Here is a 15,327-nt window from a genome sequence, read left to right as displayed (position 1 = left end):
GGGTTTTCCCCAAAGTAACATTTTCTGGAGAAACAGATGGTTAAAATTTTACATTCCTCATTTCAGCTTTTATTCCTTTTCCAATCTCTCATTCTTAAAGTGGTATGTAAACCTCTGCATTTTAAGTGGTTTGTGTTTAATGGTATGTTTGTTCTGGGGTTTAATTTATTTACCAAAAGCCCACACTATGCTCAGTGTTACGCATGCAGGAGGCATGAGCATACAAAGAAGAGGTGATTACACTAAGAGACCTCTTTAGATCACAGAGAGCTCAGAGACTAAACACACACATTTCAGGTATCTCAATGTACCTTCAAACAACAAGAAGAGAAAACTGAATTTAACAGTGTAAAACTGGGTCAGCTTTCATTCCGTTTCTCAACCCATTGATAACATCAGCAAGAGCAGCTTGTTTGGCTGTACATGGACAGGCAGAAGAGCTAACCAAGAGCTCTGACCATCCCTTGACAGATAGGAACGTATTGATGCAAAAATACAAATGTTTAAAATTTAAAACATCAGTCTCAACAGAAATCATAGAGGGGAAAAAAAAAGTGCAAAGGTGAATTCTCTCCTGTGGAGTGAAATAAGACAGGAAAGACAAGAACTTCCCGCAACAGCCACACCACAAGAGAAAAGCCATTTCCTTGAAAGATAAAAAGTCAAGGTCAAATCCCAGTGAGAGACATATCTAATCTAAGAGGTCTATTAATTATTGAAAGTCGCAATAGGCCAAAAAAGCAGCATTATCTCATTTTCCTTGAAAAAACTTTTTTTTTTTAGACTGTCCCCTCCCAATATTGCAAATGTGAGTTTATCTTACTACTGAGTGTCAAAACAAATATGCACTGTAAAGAACTAAAGCAACAGGGGAAAAATAATCTATTTCTCATGCGTTTCAAATAATCTTATAAAACAGATCTACACACGTGTTCAGGTGCCAGCTGATGCATTTGGAAGCCAAAACTGAAGCACAGATGAAGCAGAGAGACATCCTCAGTGGAGGCACTCTCCACTTGATACTGCAGGATTCAGCTTTTTTGTAGCCTTGAAAGACAAAGTTCTAACACTCCTACGACAAATCTCGGAGGCCAACAGGTTAGAATGAGTTTACTGCTCTTGCCGCACGAGGTGGCATTCTAAAGCCAACCCACAAGCTGTACTGGCTAAGCCACCAGTTCAAGTTGGCCTTGCATTCAGTGAAGCTAAGCCCTGCTTGAAAATAATGCAAACCCTGCTTTAAATGAGTTTGCTCCCCTTCCACGTTTACCTGTGGTTTAACAGCAAGAGGAGAGGAGCTACTGAATGATAGAACAATTAGCTCTTTGTAGCCTTGATGCATATAATGAAATTCAGCCACCCAACAGCATACCTGCACAGCATTAGCAGAGCTTTGTTGTGTCCTAGGGCTGCACAGCACAACCACACGATGTTACTGAAGGAACAGAACTTTCCAATATGTTGGTTTTTTTCCTGCAATTAAATGGAATTGGCAGGGCTTCTCCCCCTCACACTGGCCCAGACAGATGTTCTACCAAACTACCTTCTAAAAAGAGTTAACTTAGTAATTCTAGAATTACAAACAATAATTCTAGCTAAAGAGTTCATACAGGTAAAACATCTGACATACCTTCTACGATCAAAGTACTGTTGTCACAAAAGCCAACCACAGAACCCAGCCCGTCCTCCCTAAAGTCCTGTTTTCCAAGTCAGTTCTTAAAAATTTTTCTGATAATGAGGGGTTTTTTTTGTGTGTAATTCATATCCAATACTATTTTGAGTATTTAACAGCTATATAGTGCAGTACGTGAACAAATAACTAAATAAAACCAAGCACTATGTTGCTGAAAGCAAAGCCAAGTTAAGTTTGTTGGCTTTTGATCTCCATGACTTAAAGTGAATGTAAGAAATGCGGTATTAATTTGCTAAAGTCTATAAATGCCACATTTGCTGGCTAGCAGCACTAGACTGTGGTTCACTGGTTTGACTATCTTGGCTTAAATACATTTTCTTAATCCATGCTGATGAATCATTAATTTCCTAGTTTGAAACTAAATCTCAAAAGTTGGAGTTGCCACCTCTTGCTGAGACCAGAGGGCCAGAGGAAAAACAAACAAACAAATGCCCCTCACTTATTCAGCACAATGGAAATTAAATGGGGGGGGTGGGGGGTGGAGGGAAATTGCCATGTTATCTAAACCAGAAAAGGTAGGTTCCCAAGTTATTTTAAGATCAGTATCACGTGAATACCTGGCACACGTAATAGAAGGAAAACATATACAGAAAGAGAAGCTTGCAATAGAAAGGTTAATAATAATAACTACCAAAACAATGCAAAGTGTAAACTGGAGGACAAGAAAATACATAAGCCTTTGAACAGCCATTTTGAATCACATTAAGGCAGGGCCTGAGAAATGCAGTTTTATTAGGGAATCTATTAGAAAGTAAATTCTGTGGCAAGAGAATGGCAGGAGACTAATGACACCTGCTTGAACGTAAGGCAGAAAGACAAATCCCAGCCAAAAGACAATAAAAACTGAGTTTAACTTCTCAGAAGGATCCTGAGGATGTGGCACAATTACCACAATTAGAATCTGGCCATTTTGGAAGAAGGATTATTAATGGACAGAACCACCTCTTCAACCTGACATGGTACAATGGAACAGGGAGGGAGCTCTCTAATCTCATGAAAATTGCCAAGATTTCAGAAGTGATAAATGGCAACAAGACCTCAGCCACTTCCCGGTTTTCTTTGCTGGCAGTGTTAAGGCTCTCTCTTAAAACTAGACTCTCACCTTCAAAGAACTGCTGCAAGGCCTCATTTTCTCCCACCACATCCATGAAAAGCCAGTAGAAGTATTTTGCTTTTTTGCTGCTTGAAGAGTCCCGCTGGGGAAAACGCACCGTCACTCTCCCAGGTGATTACGAATGTGCCAAGGGACGCATCACATCGTTGTCGGAGGTTCCAGTGATTTTGTCCCAGCTGGTTTCATTCCTTCATAACTAGAGCCAGGTCTATACTTCAACTCTGCTACATGTAAAGTAGAATCTGACAAAGTTTATAAGGCAAGATGAAGGCAACACGCATTCTTCCGTTCAGTACGTCTAACGTTCTTGGTTTAAGGACCTTTGGTCCCAGTACTAATCATAATTACGCATGCGCAAAAAATGCGACAATAAAAATTACTTATCTTGTCTCTGTACTTTCACACAGGTGAGGTAATTAATAATACTGATGAAAGGAAAAGTAATCAAATATGCAAGAACAAAGTTACCACTGGTTTCACCATATGCACTATCCCATTTAAGCAGTTGAGCATCAGACTATCTGGTTGCTCTAAAAAAGTTATACCTCCCAGCAGTTTAACTATATAGAAACAGAACTTGTACACTATTAAGAAAACTAAACTCCTGACTAATCTGTTTGTCTAAGGTAACAATGAAAAAGGTCTGCGAAATCTGCACATTGAACAAAGGTCTTTTAAGACTGATAGCAAACACTATTTTACTTCGTTTAAATTGATCTTTGTACACTGAAAATTGCTGCTGTTCTGTCCCCCCACTAAGAAACAAGAGAAAAACATTCAGCCATTTTGCACAGGCATCTGTAAGATGCATTTGGATGTGAACAAAAGCTTCAGTGAAGTCAAGCAGTTGGGAATAAGGCCATTTTCTGAAGTGGTTACATTCACCAGACAAGTAATTGTGCAATGTTTACAAGCCCCAGACACCCACAGTGACACAGGCTTCTCTGACTGGCAGCTTCTATTAAAAATAGAGAAAAGAATTTTTGGAAATCCAAAAAAAAAAAAAACCAGAATCAAGCTGATCGGTATTTATATCATGTCGATGTAACTTAGCTACAGTGGGTACACCCTTGTAGTCCCTAGTACAAGAAAATCAAGAAAAACTTCAGATACAATTTATGCCTTGACACTATTGCGTATAGAACAGACCCTTCCTTCTGCTTGAGTGAGCAATGCTTATAAAGGATTATTAAGTTAGAATAGTGGCAAATATCAGCTATCATTAAACTGTTGTTAGCTAACCCTGGGAACAGGGTTATGTAAACCAAGAATTAACAATCATTTAGGAAGCATTTATGAGCCTAACATAAAATGTAATACCAACAAATACAGTTTGTTCTTGAAGAGTGAGTAAAACCACACTTCCTTAGTATCATTGAAATAATAAACAACTTTTAAACAATTGAACACAGAGTTCTTCCAGGTTTCTACAGTCAGAACTAGTACCCAGTGATGGGAGACTGATAAAAATATTTCATCAGTACTGAAATAGCCCAGGTGGGACATACTCCATTACTAGTAAAATGTTTCGGTACAACTGTTTTAATCTTAACATTGAAATGCCTGGTCAAAGCCAACACTTGCAAAGTGTTTTCAGACACATAGACACATAAGCAACACAAGTATGGTATTAAATTTCACTGCTCATGCTATTTACTTTTGTAAAAACGAAGAATGCTCCAGTAAGATGGTGATGTTATTTTTGTTCTGCATCAAACAAAATAAATCTGTATCCACCAAGTCCCCAACATGCTTCTTGTCTTTATAAAGAACTATGTAAACTTGCTTTTACTTCTAATGTGTTAGTTTACCTGCCAATGCTCTAATCTTCGCTGTAATTGATAAACAGCTGTCATGATCAAGATCTAGTCTTTTTCCAAAAGGGTTTTTACACAACAGTTCTACCACATCCTCACAACTATGTGCCTTGTAACCTCATCAACCGTCTGCTTTAAGCTCAGGCCATGTCCAGGGAAAAAGGAGCACCTGAACTTGAAGTGCAAAAGTAGCACTTGAAGAGAAAAAGCATCTTCCTTAAGAAGCCACGATCCTTTTTTGGTTTCTCTTTGTAACAAATTGTGTGTGTGAAGAAAATGCTAACAAACATTAGACGGAAATTATCATCAGCATCTTAAAGAAACCAAGTAATAGATATTTTCCAGTTTCCAGGACAGATGTGGGAAACTGATATATAAAACACTGGAAACTGGAAATCCCCAAAAATCAGCAGGGGAAGGGGGAAATCATTTAAAGGAATGGAAAAATTCTCATGGAAGAGGGGAAGGGAAAGTTTTTAGCAGTCCAATAGGGGTCAGGACAGATTTCTAACCAAAGAGCGAACAAGGAAATTTTACTGTTCCTTGATGTTTGAAAAGCACCATACTTTAGAGAGAATTTATCCAGATTTATTATGCTCTTGACAATTCACTGTATATGTTTCTCTTCTTGCATTGTTTTAAATAAGAAAAATATCGGAAAGCTGCACTTTAAAGAATTCCACATTTTCCAAATTGTTCACTGCATTGGTATACACACATAGAGAGATACATGCATGTATCTAAACACCACAGTGAAGAAACTATCAGGCATTTATTCCCTCTTCACATCAGTTTTACATGTTTAAATGACTTACCCAGGAGGTTCACATCACTCTGCACCACAAAGAACAGAAGACAGACACTGCTTCAGACTAACACTTTAATCAGAAGTTTTGTTTTTAAATGTAAACTACAATCACTAATACACCCGCAAGTGCTTACCACATTTGTTCCAACTAAATATTATATGTACGCATATACAGCATAGGTCAGTTTAAAACAATCACAGTACTTCTTAGTGCAATCTGTAGAAGGAGAAAGATCTTGGACCCACTTTGTGGAAATAAATATCAAGTGACAAAAAAAGATTCAGCAATTTTAATTATGTATATTCAATGAAGTTCATGCATGCGCAAGAGTTAAAAGATTTAGAGCTCTTCCTTGTAGAAGCCAAGTTTTGCTAGTGACATCTCTCTCCTCAGCTGCATAACTTCCCAGAACATCTGATCCACTAAAAAAGAAGAGACAGAAATATCACTAAACATATTGGATTCGTATTTTCTTTTAACTGATGTATACAGGCTGCCTCACTGTACATCAGTTTAGGGGAAACTGAGAAGTAACAAACATCTAGTAAACCCAGAATTAAAATCTGTGAGGGTTATTTATGCTTGGTTGTGACATAAATTGTTATTTATTTTAAAAATTCTAAATGATGGTCCTATAAAAATTCACCAAATTTTAGGATATTTCTTTTTTAATTGGGGAACAAAAATACATTAGTACTTCTTGTCAGCTTCAATTAATTGCTGTTTCCCAATTTAATTGCCCAACCCCTTGACTCATTTTCTGTAAAATTAAAAGACTGCAAGAAGAAAAATGTAGAACTTGCTGGATAAGAATTGTTTCATCAGAGTATCTGTAATTTTGTTATCATTAGCATGAGCATCTACATTCTTCTAAAGGTAGAGTTGAAATATTTACATTAAGCTACAAATGCAAATTCAATCTTTTAATGGTAAAGTGACAACTGAGCTGCAACACCAAACTCAAGTTTTTTCAAAACTTCTTGTGAAGAATAAATAATTCTGGTAATGCTGAAAATATTGCATTATTTGATGGAAAATTAATAATTTCTTTATCTCGATAGCAAAGTAATCAAATTTTAGTTGAAACTATGCAGGTCCTTTTGATCAAATTAAAAGCCTTTTAACTATGAACCAAATTAAAACTTAAATAACACATTTTCAAGATCTTCTGCAATGCTGGTACATCAGTAAAAATCACCACCATTTGAACGTTTTATTAAACATAATTTAGTGCATGAAACAGGTGAATTTCTGGTGAATTCCAAGAAAAAATTCCCTTCGACAAGGGAAGTTAACAGCATTATTTTTTGTAAGCAACAGTCTATTTATCACCTCAGGAATTAAGTAACTAGGTGCACAGCGTGTGTATTTTCATAACCATCTTCTTTCATATGGACATACTGAAACTGAAAAACACAGTTAAGAAAATTCCCGAATTTCTGAATTACTGGGCAGATCAAGTTTAAATATGCAGTTGTTGGATATGCTATTTTGACAGGAACAAAATGACCAGGTATTTCTGGTGGGGAAAAAAAAACAAAACAAAAAAAAAAAACCACAACACAACAGTCTGAAGCAATGGCAGTAAAAGCCACATACCCTTTTTGGGGTTGGGGGGTAATCAAGCCTTACATTGTCAGATATATTTATAACCAGAGCCCTAAATCAAGACACTTTGCAATGTTGCAGCAATGACCAACACCTCATTCCTCAGCTGCGCTCAGATGAATGATTACAGTACGGTTTCCTGTTTATTTCTTACATTTTAACCTAAAATGCTGCCATCCTTGCCAGTTCTTCCTGAAAGGTAGTCTGACAAGAAAGGCTGTCTGAATTCTCCACGCATGAAATAAGACGACACACCAAAACACCAAGTGAAAGAAATAAAAATGGCCCAGATGAAACCAAAAGGTTTTTTTGGGCTAGAGCATCTCCATATTCTGTGAAAGAGACTATTTTTGAACACTGTGTGGAAAAACTATAACTTCTCTCGTTGCAGAATTTTTCATAACATTTCTTACTGAATAACATAAGGGGGTTTTAAATAGACTAAAAATCACTGGTTTTAAATTTTTTGTTAAAATTAAAAAAACTTCAATGAAGAGTGGGATATCATCAATTTCTCGCAAGAATGACTACAGATAGTTTTCCTGTAACGTCAGGTCACTGCCATTGTGCACAGATAGCAAGTTTCAGGCACGTGGGCTATGTAAATGCCTATTTATATATGCCAAACACAATTTCCTACTCACCATCTTGCTGCTTCAACAGCCCTTGCTGGATGTATCGAATATATGTAAAGAAGTTACACACAGAAGTGATCTGTAGCCATATAAAAATAAAGGTGGTTAATACCATTTTCTATAATGTTACAGAAAAATAACTGCATAACCACTACTCAAAATGAAATCACAGTAAATCCACTTACCCTGTAACGACAGAAAGGAGAAATGTAGTAATAACTGCTTGAATCTCCTAATTTGATTCTATGCTTGCATGACTTACTTTGTCCACTGAGAGCACATTTCCTACAAAATAGAAAGTTTGCATGATTTAATGAACACATCTGACATTAATATCTGAAAACATGCATTTTAAAGTGTTAATGTAATTGCTTCATATTGGCACAGATACTTGAGTTTCTGTCTTCATTTTACAAGTTGCAATTATTACATTATGTTGTCGACTATTTTAGATCCACAAGGATTAATTTCATTTTAATACTGTGGTGCATTTCTGATTTTTAAAACTTACTCCAGTTCTGGTCATGTACTTGTGTATTTGCTAACTTAAGTTGGCATGACAACACCGGAACAGTGGGTTTTCTTTAATTAACTCTTCATATGTGAAATAAAGATTGTTTAAATTATCCGTTGATGCCAACGTTCCAACATTTTTTTAAAATTCTGCTTCATGTTACATTTCATCATAAAAAAATATCAGCCCTACAGAATAGCAGTCAATTCTCTGAAGCCCCTCTCAGATGCATTCTAACACCAGATTTACATTTACAACCAAACTGAAATAATATTTTATATTCAGAGCATAAAATAATTTATGACAAAGGAAAACAGGCTGGCAATAATTGTCTGCATTGCCATTAAAAAAAAAAAAAGTAAAATAAGGTAAAATAATCAAATTTACTTCTTCTGTAGTATTGCATGTATGTCGTACTTAGGAACAAGGAAAATTCAGAAGTCAACCATGAATCCCTCACAAGAAACAATTCCAGAAAAGGCCACGAATCTAAAAAAAAAAAAACCTCCAACATTCTTTAGAAAAAGAAGTTTTAAATCTCTTGAAGCAAACTGCTATTAATACAACCCTAATAAATGTAACTAAAACAGGAATTTTATTTATTTGGAATTTCTTTATGCAGCATGACAGATGAACTGGGTTGTCATGGCATCCACTGTTTCATTGATTTTAAAAGCTGTTGGCTCCTTCCCTTCCATTTCTACCTCACGAAATTGGGGAGTCTAAGAAAAAGCAGCCTTTCAAAAGTGAAATAAAAATTACTAAGCTTCTGTAGTCCTAAACAGTAGCTCAGTGTCCCCTTTAAATAGCCTGCAGCTGGTCCACAGAACCATGTAAGACAGGAGAAAATTGAAGAGCGTATATGATTTTCCATAGCAATTTATGAGGACTGACAGCAGCCCATTTATCCAAGAACTCCTCCAACAGCTGAACCAAGCTGATCACAATTTCAGTCAAGCTTTTGTGAGAAGACAGACAGCCTTTCAATGCTAGGAAAATAAAGCCTTTTTTTTTCCCTTCTGGCTATAGAATTACCTTCTATATGTTATCTCCCATCGCACTGGGTTAAATGCTGGCACGATGGTTCCTACTAATGGCTCAGCTCTGTGCCTCACAGCACACAGGCAGCTGAGCGCTTTGTCCCCCATGGGGACAGTTATTCCAATCCTGTGGGGAAACCCAGCTGCCTTACATTAAGGCAGCACTTACTACTCGCCATCACAGCCACCATTCAGCAACTCCTCTACATCAAGAACCTTTCTGCACTATTATCACAGCTCTCCACTCCTTATATTGCTGTTGGGTGATTACGCACTATTTTATGCATCTGTTCCCCCATCCCTCCCCCCACCTCCCCAAGGCAGTAGTACAATAAAATAATTCCTTTCAAAACTTTACTCTAGTTTTTGTTATTATTTATTTACGGTTTGTCTGTGTTTTGTTACCTATTTGAAAATATGGTTACAATAAAAATAGTGCTTTGCACTGTATAAAAATAAAAAATGTCATGTCAAACCACTACTCAGATTCAGTGAAAACTGGAACACCTGTTTTCCATTCAGTGCCAGTAATCATGGATAAGGCAAAGCACATATGCTGTCAAATTACACTTAAATACTACTGCATATTCCCTACCTATTACTTATCTACAAGCAATACTACAACCTTTTTTTTTTTGCTACGTGACAGCAGGCAAAGGGAGAATGGAATACACAGTGCCTTTTCAGACATCTAAAGTAACTAAATTACAATTTCTGCCAACTATTTAGAAGTTACATAAGTTCTAATCAAAAATTTCTTTTACACTGGAGAAAATAGGTTAAAAAACTCATAAGACTTATGAATGATGCAACTGAGTCTCCTGTTTTTGAGTAAGTATTTTATCATGTTAAGACATAGGGAAGTTGCTTGAACCGCAATTATTTTAAATCAATTTCCCAATTGCTCTTTAATGACACATGACTTGTTTTAGGAGATTCTGGCTGTCCAGCTCACGGTGCTGTATCTTGGACTTGCAATCACTACCCCCAGAGTAGCTCCATTACTGGTGCTGGGGCCCCTTCTGATGAGGGGGGTACAGCTCAAAAAGCCTCTATTCTGGTGACAAGAGTAAGCTGGAGAATATATGAATACCTGAATTTTGTAAGCTAGAAAGGATCAAATACTAAGTTAAAAAAAAAAAATCATTTTATGCAGCTGCTTTAATGAGAAAGTAAAAGGTTTTGAAATCTGTTCAAAGCGTTTACTCTCCCACTCAAAACCAGGAAAAAAACCACAAAAACTAAAAACCAATAAGCAATGAGAAATTAAAAAAAAAAAAATCCTAAGAGTCAACTGAAAACATCTTGATGCAAGTTTTCTATCAGAAAATTGAGCTCTGACAAAATAAATATTACAGAGAACTGTCAACTTGTCCAAAAGATTACCAACAGAAAAGTCAAGGCTTTCTCAAGATTTTGAAAGCTCCAGATTAACACTGACCTTGCTTGCTTAGGCGCGACACACACTAAAGAATACTACAAATCCCATCCGTCAAAGCTCCAGTGTCTCAGCAAGTCACTCCCACCTACCGTCAATACCTCTATCAATACCTGACAAATCTTGCTTCAGATTTCTCTAGAACCATTCCAAAATTTCTAAGATAATCTTCCTGTCATTGAAGCACACTACCTGCTTTAGGTTCAAACTCATCTTCATTCCTACTTCATTACATTCCTCCTGCTCAAATTCACCCTTGTCAGTGTGCTATGTCCTAAATTCATTATGCTACAAATATTCTAGATGTCCAATATTCAGCCTGTACTATTTCAACATCTACTTCTTTCATGGCACTTTTCAGCGTCATGATGGCCTTCTCCCAGGAAGTGAATGTTCATTTTGTGGTCAATGCATCCAGTGAATATCTCTCCCAAAAAGGGAATTTGTCTTAAAAGGTTTGTTCTATATTCGTCTTTTTATTAAGTTTAATTTACTACTTGCTTACTTTCCCCACAAAATTTTGCAACAGCAATCTCAAAGTCTTAGATTTTAGGAAATAAAGTTTAAGATACAGAAATTTGACTGAGGTGATCAGCTGATAGCAGCTTTCTCGATCCAAGAGTTATCTTAAATCAGTCAAGACTCCTCCTCTGTCTGTTTGCTTAACATACTTTGGTCCTCCACATTCAACTGCAGAAGCTTTCACAAATCGAACAGGTTGCAAGCCAACAGGTTCAATGCTCAGAGTGTTGTTTTCCACAGCTTCCAGAACAGCTGAGGCCAACTGCAAAAGAAATTTAGAAAACAGTTAAAAACAGCTCTGCATTATCTATTGCTTCAAAGCAGTGACATATCTCTTCTTCTGTAAAGCTAGAAACAGGGAAATCAAAAAAAATCAACTCACCAACAGAAATCCAGTTACAAATGAGATTTTGCTTTCATTGTAAGCAAGAGGTTCCATTTCCAGGCTTCTGTTTAAATTTTGCCCTCCAAATAACCCTGCCATCCCTGAGGCAAGATAACTGCCTTTACAGTCAGGAATGTAGTCAAGCATGTTTAAAATGCTAACTGTCTTTTCAATCGTTCTTCATAAGCTCAAGTAGCACATACAATTGTACACGCAGTGTTCTTGTCAGAGACTGGAAATGGCACAAACTTCTTTAAAAAACTGTTCTAATTTTATTGTGTTCTATGGAAACACAAAATGATGCAGCATGCTTTACCATCTGGCAATAAAACAAGTAAATATTATGTGATTGTTTTTCAGCCAAAGATAGTTTTGGAAAGGTATTCATACAAGTAAGACAGAACAATATATGGAAAATCCAACATAACAAAGAAAAGTCAGTTGCAACTTTCAAACACTAGTCCAGTTAAAATATCATCTTCATGAAACAAAGTGCAACTTTCCTCAGGCTTTTTATGTTAATTCTTTATAAACACACAATCATAAGACACTAGAAACATCCTCAGTTTGTTTGAGTAGACTCAACACTTGTCCAAGGCTCCTGTTTAAGTATGGACAAGTAATAGCCCTTCCTTGATTTAAAACAAGATGCAATTTATGTTATTAGTGAAATAATTCTGTGCCAAAGCTCCTTCCTACTGAGTGATAAATCTATTTCTCTATGTACCTTGAGTATTTTAAACCCAGAGTGTTACTATTAAAGTAGTTCACATGAAATACTCTTTCTCTGCCATCTCTCAAAAGCAAAACAAAACACTACACATATACACAAGAGGCTACTGAGGGTTATCATAACACTTCAACCATTCAGATAACTGCATTCCCAATTATTCAGAAATGCTATACATGCGTAGTTTATTGTTTGGTTTAACCATATACTAGTTTATTGCTATTCAAGTGAAAACAGAAGTTGGTCACTATGCACAGCATCTCAAAACAATAACTGATAGAACTGACAAGTGCTAAGAGCCTCATTCTTTCCTTAAGAGGAAATACAAATCTACAGTAATTATATCACCACTGAGGCAGGAAAAAAAAAAAAAAAAACAAAAACCAAAATGAAGTTGCTGGGAAAGACAATGGTATGGTCTATTTACACATACTACAGAGCAATTTAATTCCTATAGTAACCAAGTAAAGTGAACTGGTACACAATTAACCAAGAGATTGTGCATGCTTATGGCCAGCAAGTGACAGCAGATTAAAAGCATGGGAAAAGAACATCACACCACAGGAAAACAACAGATTAAACATTATGAAGAAAATTTTCCATGTGAGGTGTTTAATCTTATCGGGGAAAAATATAAAGTCTGAGGGCTTTAAAATTTGTTATTCTTCTTTTAATAAAGATCTAAGAATATGGTCCCTTTCACCTACAGACTGATACCACAACTACAGCCTGTAAATGCTGCTTAAGGGCAAAAACTAAGTAAAGCAGTTGGAATCAGTACCACATTATTCACAGAATGGGTAAAACTCCAGTCTTTCCTCTGCATGGGAGAGTGTGGGAATAACACATGGAAAGGTCTCATAATTTGTTTCATCTTAAACCATACTCCCAAACTGCCCTTGTTGAATCACATCAGATCCCAAAGTCTAAGTGTTGTAACTCAAACCCCTCCAAGAAAACACCCAGACTGTGCTTGCAGCCTGTTCTGACTGATGTGAGAAAACTTGTCTGCAAAACTAAACATATGCGTCTCTACTGCCCCCTATATAAACAAGAGACAGTGACAGGACACTTTCTACAAAACGGTGTATTTGAAATATCAGGAAAAACAACACCATCCATTCCTACAAATACCAGACTCTGCCAGACAGGAGTAACATCTAGAGAAGTAGACCAAAAAGATCATATCTGGAATAGCACAATGGCGAAGAAAACATGAACACTTCAATACTCCAGAATAAACTTTAGCACTTCACTGTAAACTGTCATATTCTAAAGAAAAACAAACAAAAACCAAACAAACAAAAAGTTAAACTTCATATGAAAACATTTTTAATGCAGTCTGTTGGCTTCACATAACATATTTAAGTGAAAAGTATCAGCAACCACAGTTAGACTATTTCTATTACCTCACTTTTTGAGAAAGTTAAACATGGAAAAATATCTTCCCGATAAATTTTGTCCAAGAAAGGACATGTTCGGTCCATAGTAGGCTCATCCTTCCAAGATCTGAATTCATTGTACAAAGATAGGTCAGCCTAGAACACAAAGATTCATATATTTTAGTCCTGTGATTATCACACTAGTGTCTATCATTTGCAAATATCCACAGGTAAATAATGAGCATTTAAAACTAAATGTTTTCTATTGTACTGTAAAGGAATGCTATTGTGCCTCAGCTATAAACACCTTCTAAAATCCACTTTCCTAAGACTGTAAATATAAGCAGTCAAAACATACCATTTTCAAGACACAGATTCAATGCATTCATTAGTCACCACAACACCAGGGACAAACTAATTACCGCTCCCCCATTTCCAAAGCTTCCAGGATAGCTTTGAAACATTTAACTGATTGTTCAACAGAAAAAAGCCCCAAATTAATTTGCTTCTTGATGCATTTTCATTATAGTATTTTAGTCCATCTCCATTTCTGCAAGTTAAAGCAGAGACATCTAAAGAAAACAACTGCAATCCTATACATCTTATATGTTCACCCTGGATCTGAATATAACACACCACTCTCCAAACACTAAAACAAAACACACCTTTAACACATTAAACATACTAACACAGTAAGAAAAGGAATTCAATCTACAAATCAATTAACACTGTTCCCCTATTTTTCATCTTTATGCCCCAACTCCCTACTACACCATGCTCTGTGTTAGGAAGAGATGGTTTTATCTGCTTCAAAACCACATTCTTTTGTTATTTCCACATTGAGATCAGCTTAGCAGTGGGAAGGCACATATCCAGTCTGGCGTTCAGGAGTCTAGTACCGGGTTGCTCCTCAAAAAAAAAAAAAAAAAACCCAACAAAAAAAATCATCACATTTGCATTATGAGACAGCCTGTCCCACAGGCTGGGGTTACTTGAGAAGGATCCTGCTTACAGGCGCCAACGCTGCTCCAAGACGTGGACCAAGCAGCATGGGGTTAAACGCTTCCAACACACGCTCCTAACTCAATGTACAAGACTAATGCCAGTCCTCAGCGGGATACACAACACCATCCTCCTCCTCAGATGCAACACTATCCTCGGATGGGTTTTGACATTCTGTCAACACGGACTTGAGCACCTCTCCCCTCCAATTGGTTGTTAAATCCCTTTCTTGTTTATAGCAGACGTATACTCCTAAAACCCAAACCTAAAGATATAGGAAAGGATGTACACTGCAGGCCAAAGATAAGCCAGGATGTGATTTTTATAAATTTTGTAGTATTAAAAACAAATAATATAGATGAGATAGTGAAAGAGGGAAATAACATACGCTAATAATTAAAACAATTTATTTTAAATCTTATTAAAAGGTCATTACACTGCTTTGAACCAACCTCTTTCAGTCTTTTGTTCTTTCCCCATGCATTACCCCTTCTCTGAACTCCCAGAATTTCACCATTCTTTTACTTATATGTTTTGGGGAGTTCTTTCGTCATTTTTGCTGGATTTTTTTTAATTGAAATAGAACCTACAAAAATTAGACTGGTAAATTTGTTTTGCTACCTGCCCTACATTCAGGT

General features: G+C 36.6%; 2 protein-coding genes across 8 annotated transcripts in view; both read right to left on the bottom strand.

Annotated features, from left to right (window-relative positions):
- Window positions 1-3,720, bottom strand: part of MYRFL (myelin regulatory factor like) — a 46,472-nt gene extending 42,752 nt beyond the window's left edge. For all 4 annotated transcript variants that reach the window (XM_065857361.2, XM_071799100.1, XM_071799112.1 and 1 more), the window contains exon 1: window positions 2,796-3,720. In XM_065857361.2, the coding sequence (XP_065713433.1) occupies window positions 2,796-2,841 (46 nt within the window). In that variant the 5' untranslated portion in view covers window positions 2,842-3,720. The remainder of the gene's footprint in view (window positions 1-2,795) is intronic.
- A 1,770-nt stretch (window positions 3,721-5,490) lies between these two features.
- RAB3IP (RAB3A interacting protein) overlaps window positions 5,491-15,327 on the bottom strand; it is a 34,160-nt gene continuing 24,323 nt past the window's right edge. For all 4 annotated transcript variants that reach the window (XM_065841379.2, XM_065841387.2, XM_071799133.1 and 1 more), the window contains 5 exons: window positions 13,715-13,843; window positions 11,340-11,452; window positions 7,862-7,961; window positions 7,686-7,755; window positions 5,491-5,855 (listed from right to left, as the gene is read on the bottom strand). In XM_065841379.2, the coding sequence (XP_065697451.1) occupies window positions 5,773-5,855; window positions 7,686-7,755; window positions 7,862-7,961; window positions 11,340-11,452; window positions 13,715-13,843 (495 nt within the window). In that variant the 3' untranslated portion in view covers window positions 5,491-5,772. The remainder of the gene's footprint in view (window positions 5,856-7,685; window positions 7,756-7,861; window positions 7,962-11,339; window positions 11,453-13,714; window positions 13,844-15,327) is intronic.

This window comes from Patagioenas fasciata, chromosome 1 (assembly GCF_037038585.1).
Source record: "Patagioenas fasciata isolate bPatFas1 chromosome 1, bPatFas1.hap1, whole genome shotgun sequence".
Classification (NCBI taxonomy): Eukaryota; Metazoa; Chordata; class Aves; order Columbiformes; family Columbidae; genus Patagioenas; species Patagioenas fasciata.
Note: the sequence above shows the minus strand (reverse complement) of the source record. Positions and strands in the feature narration are given on the sequence as shown.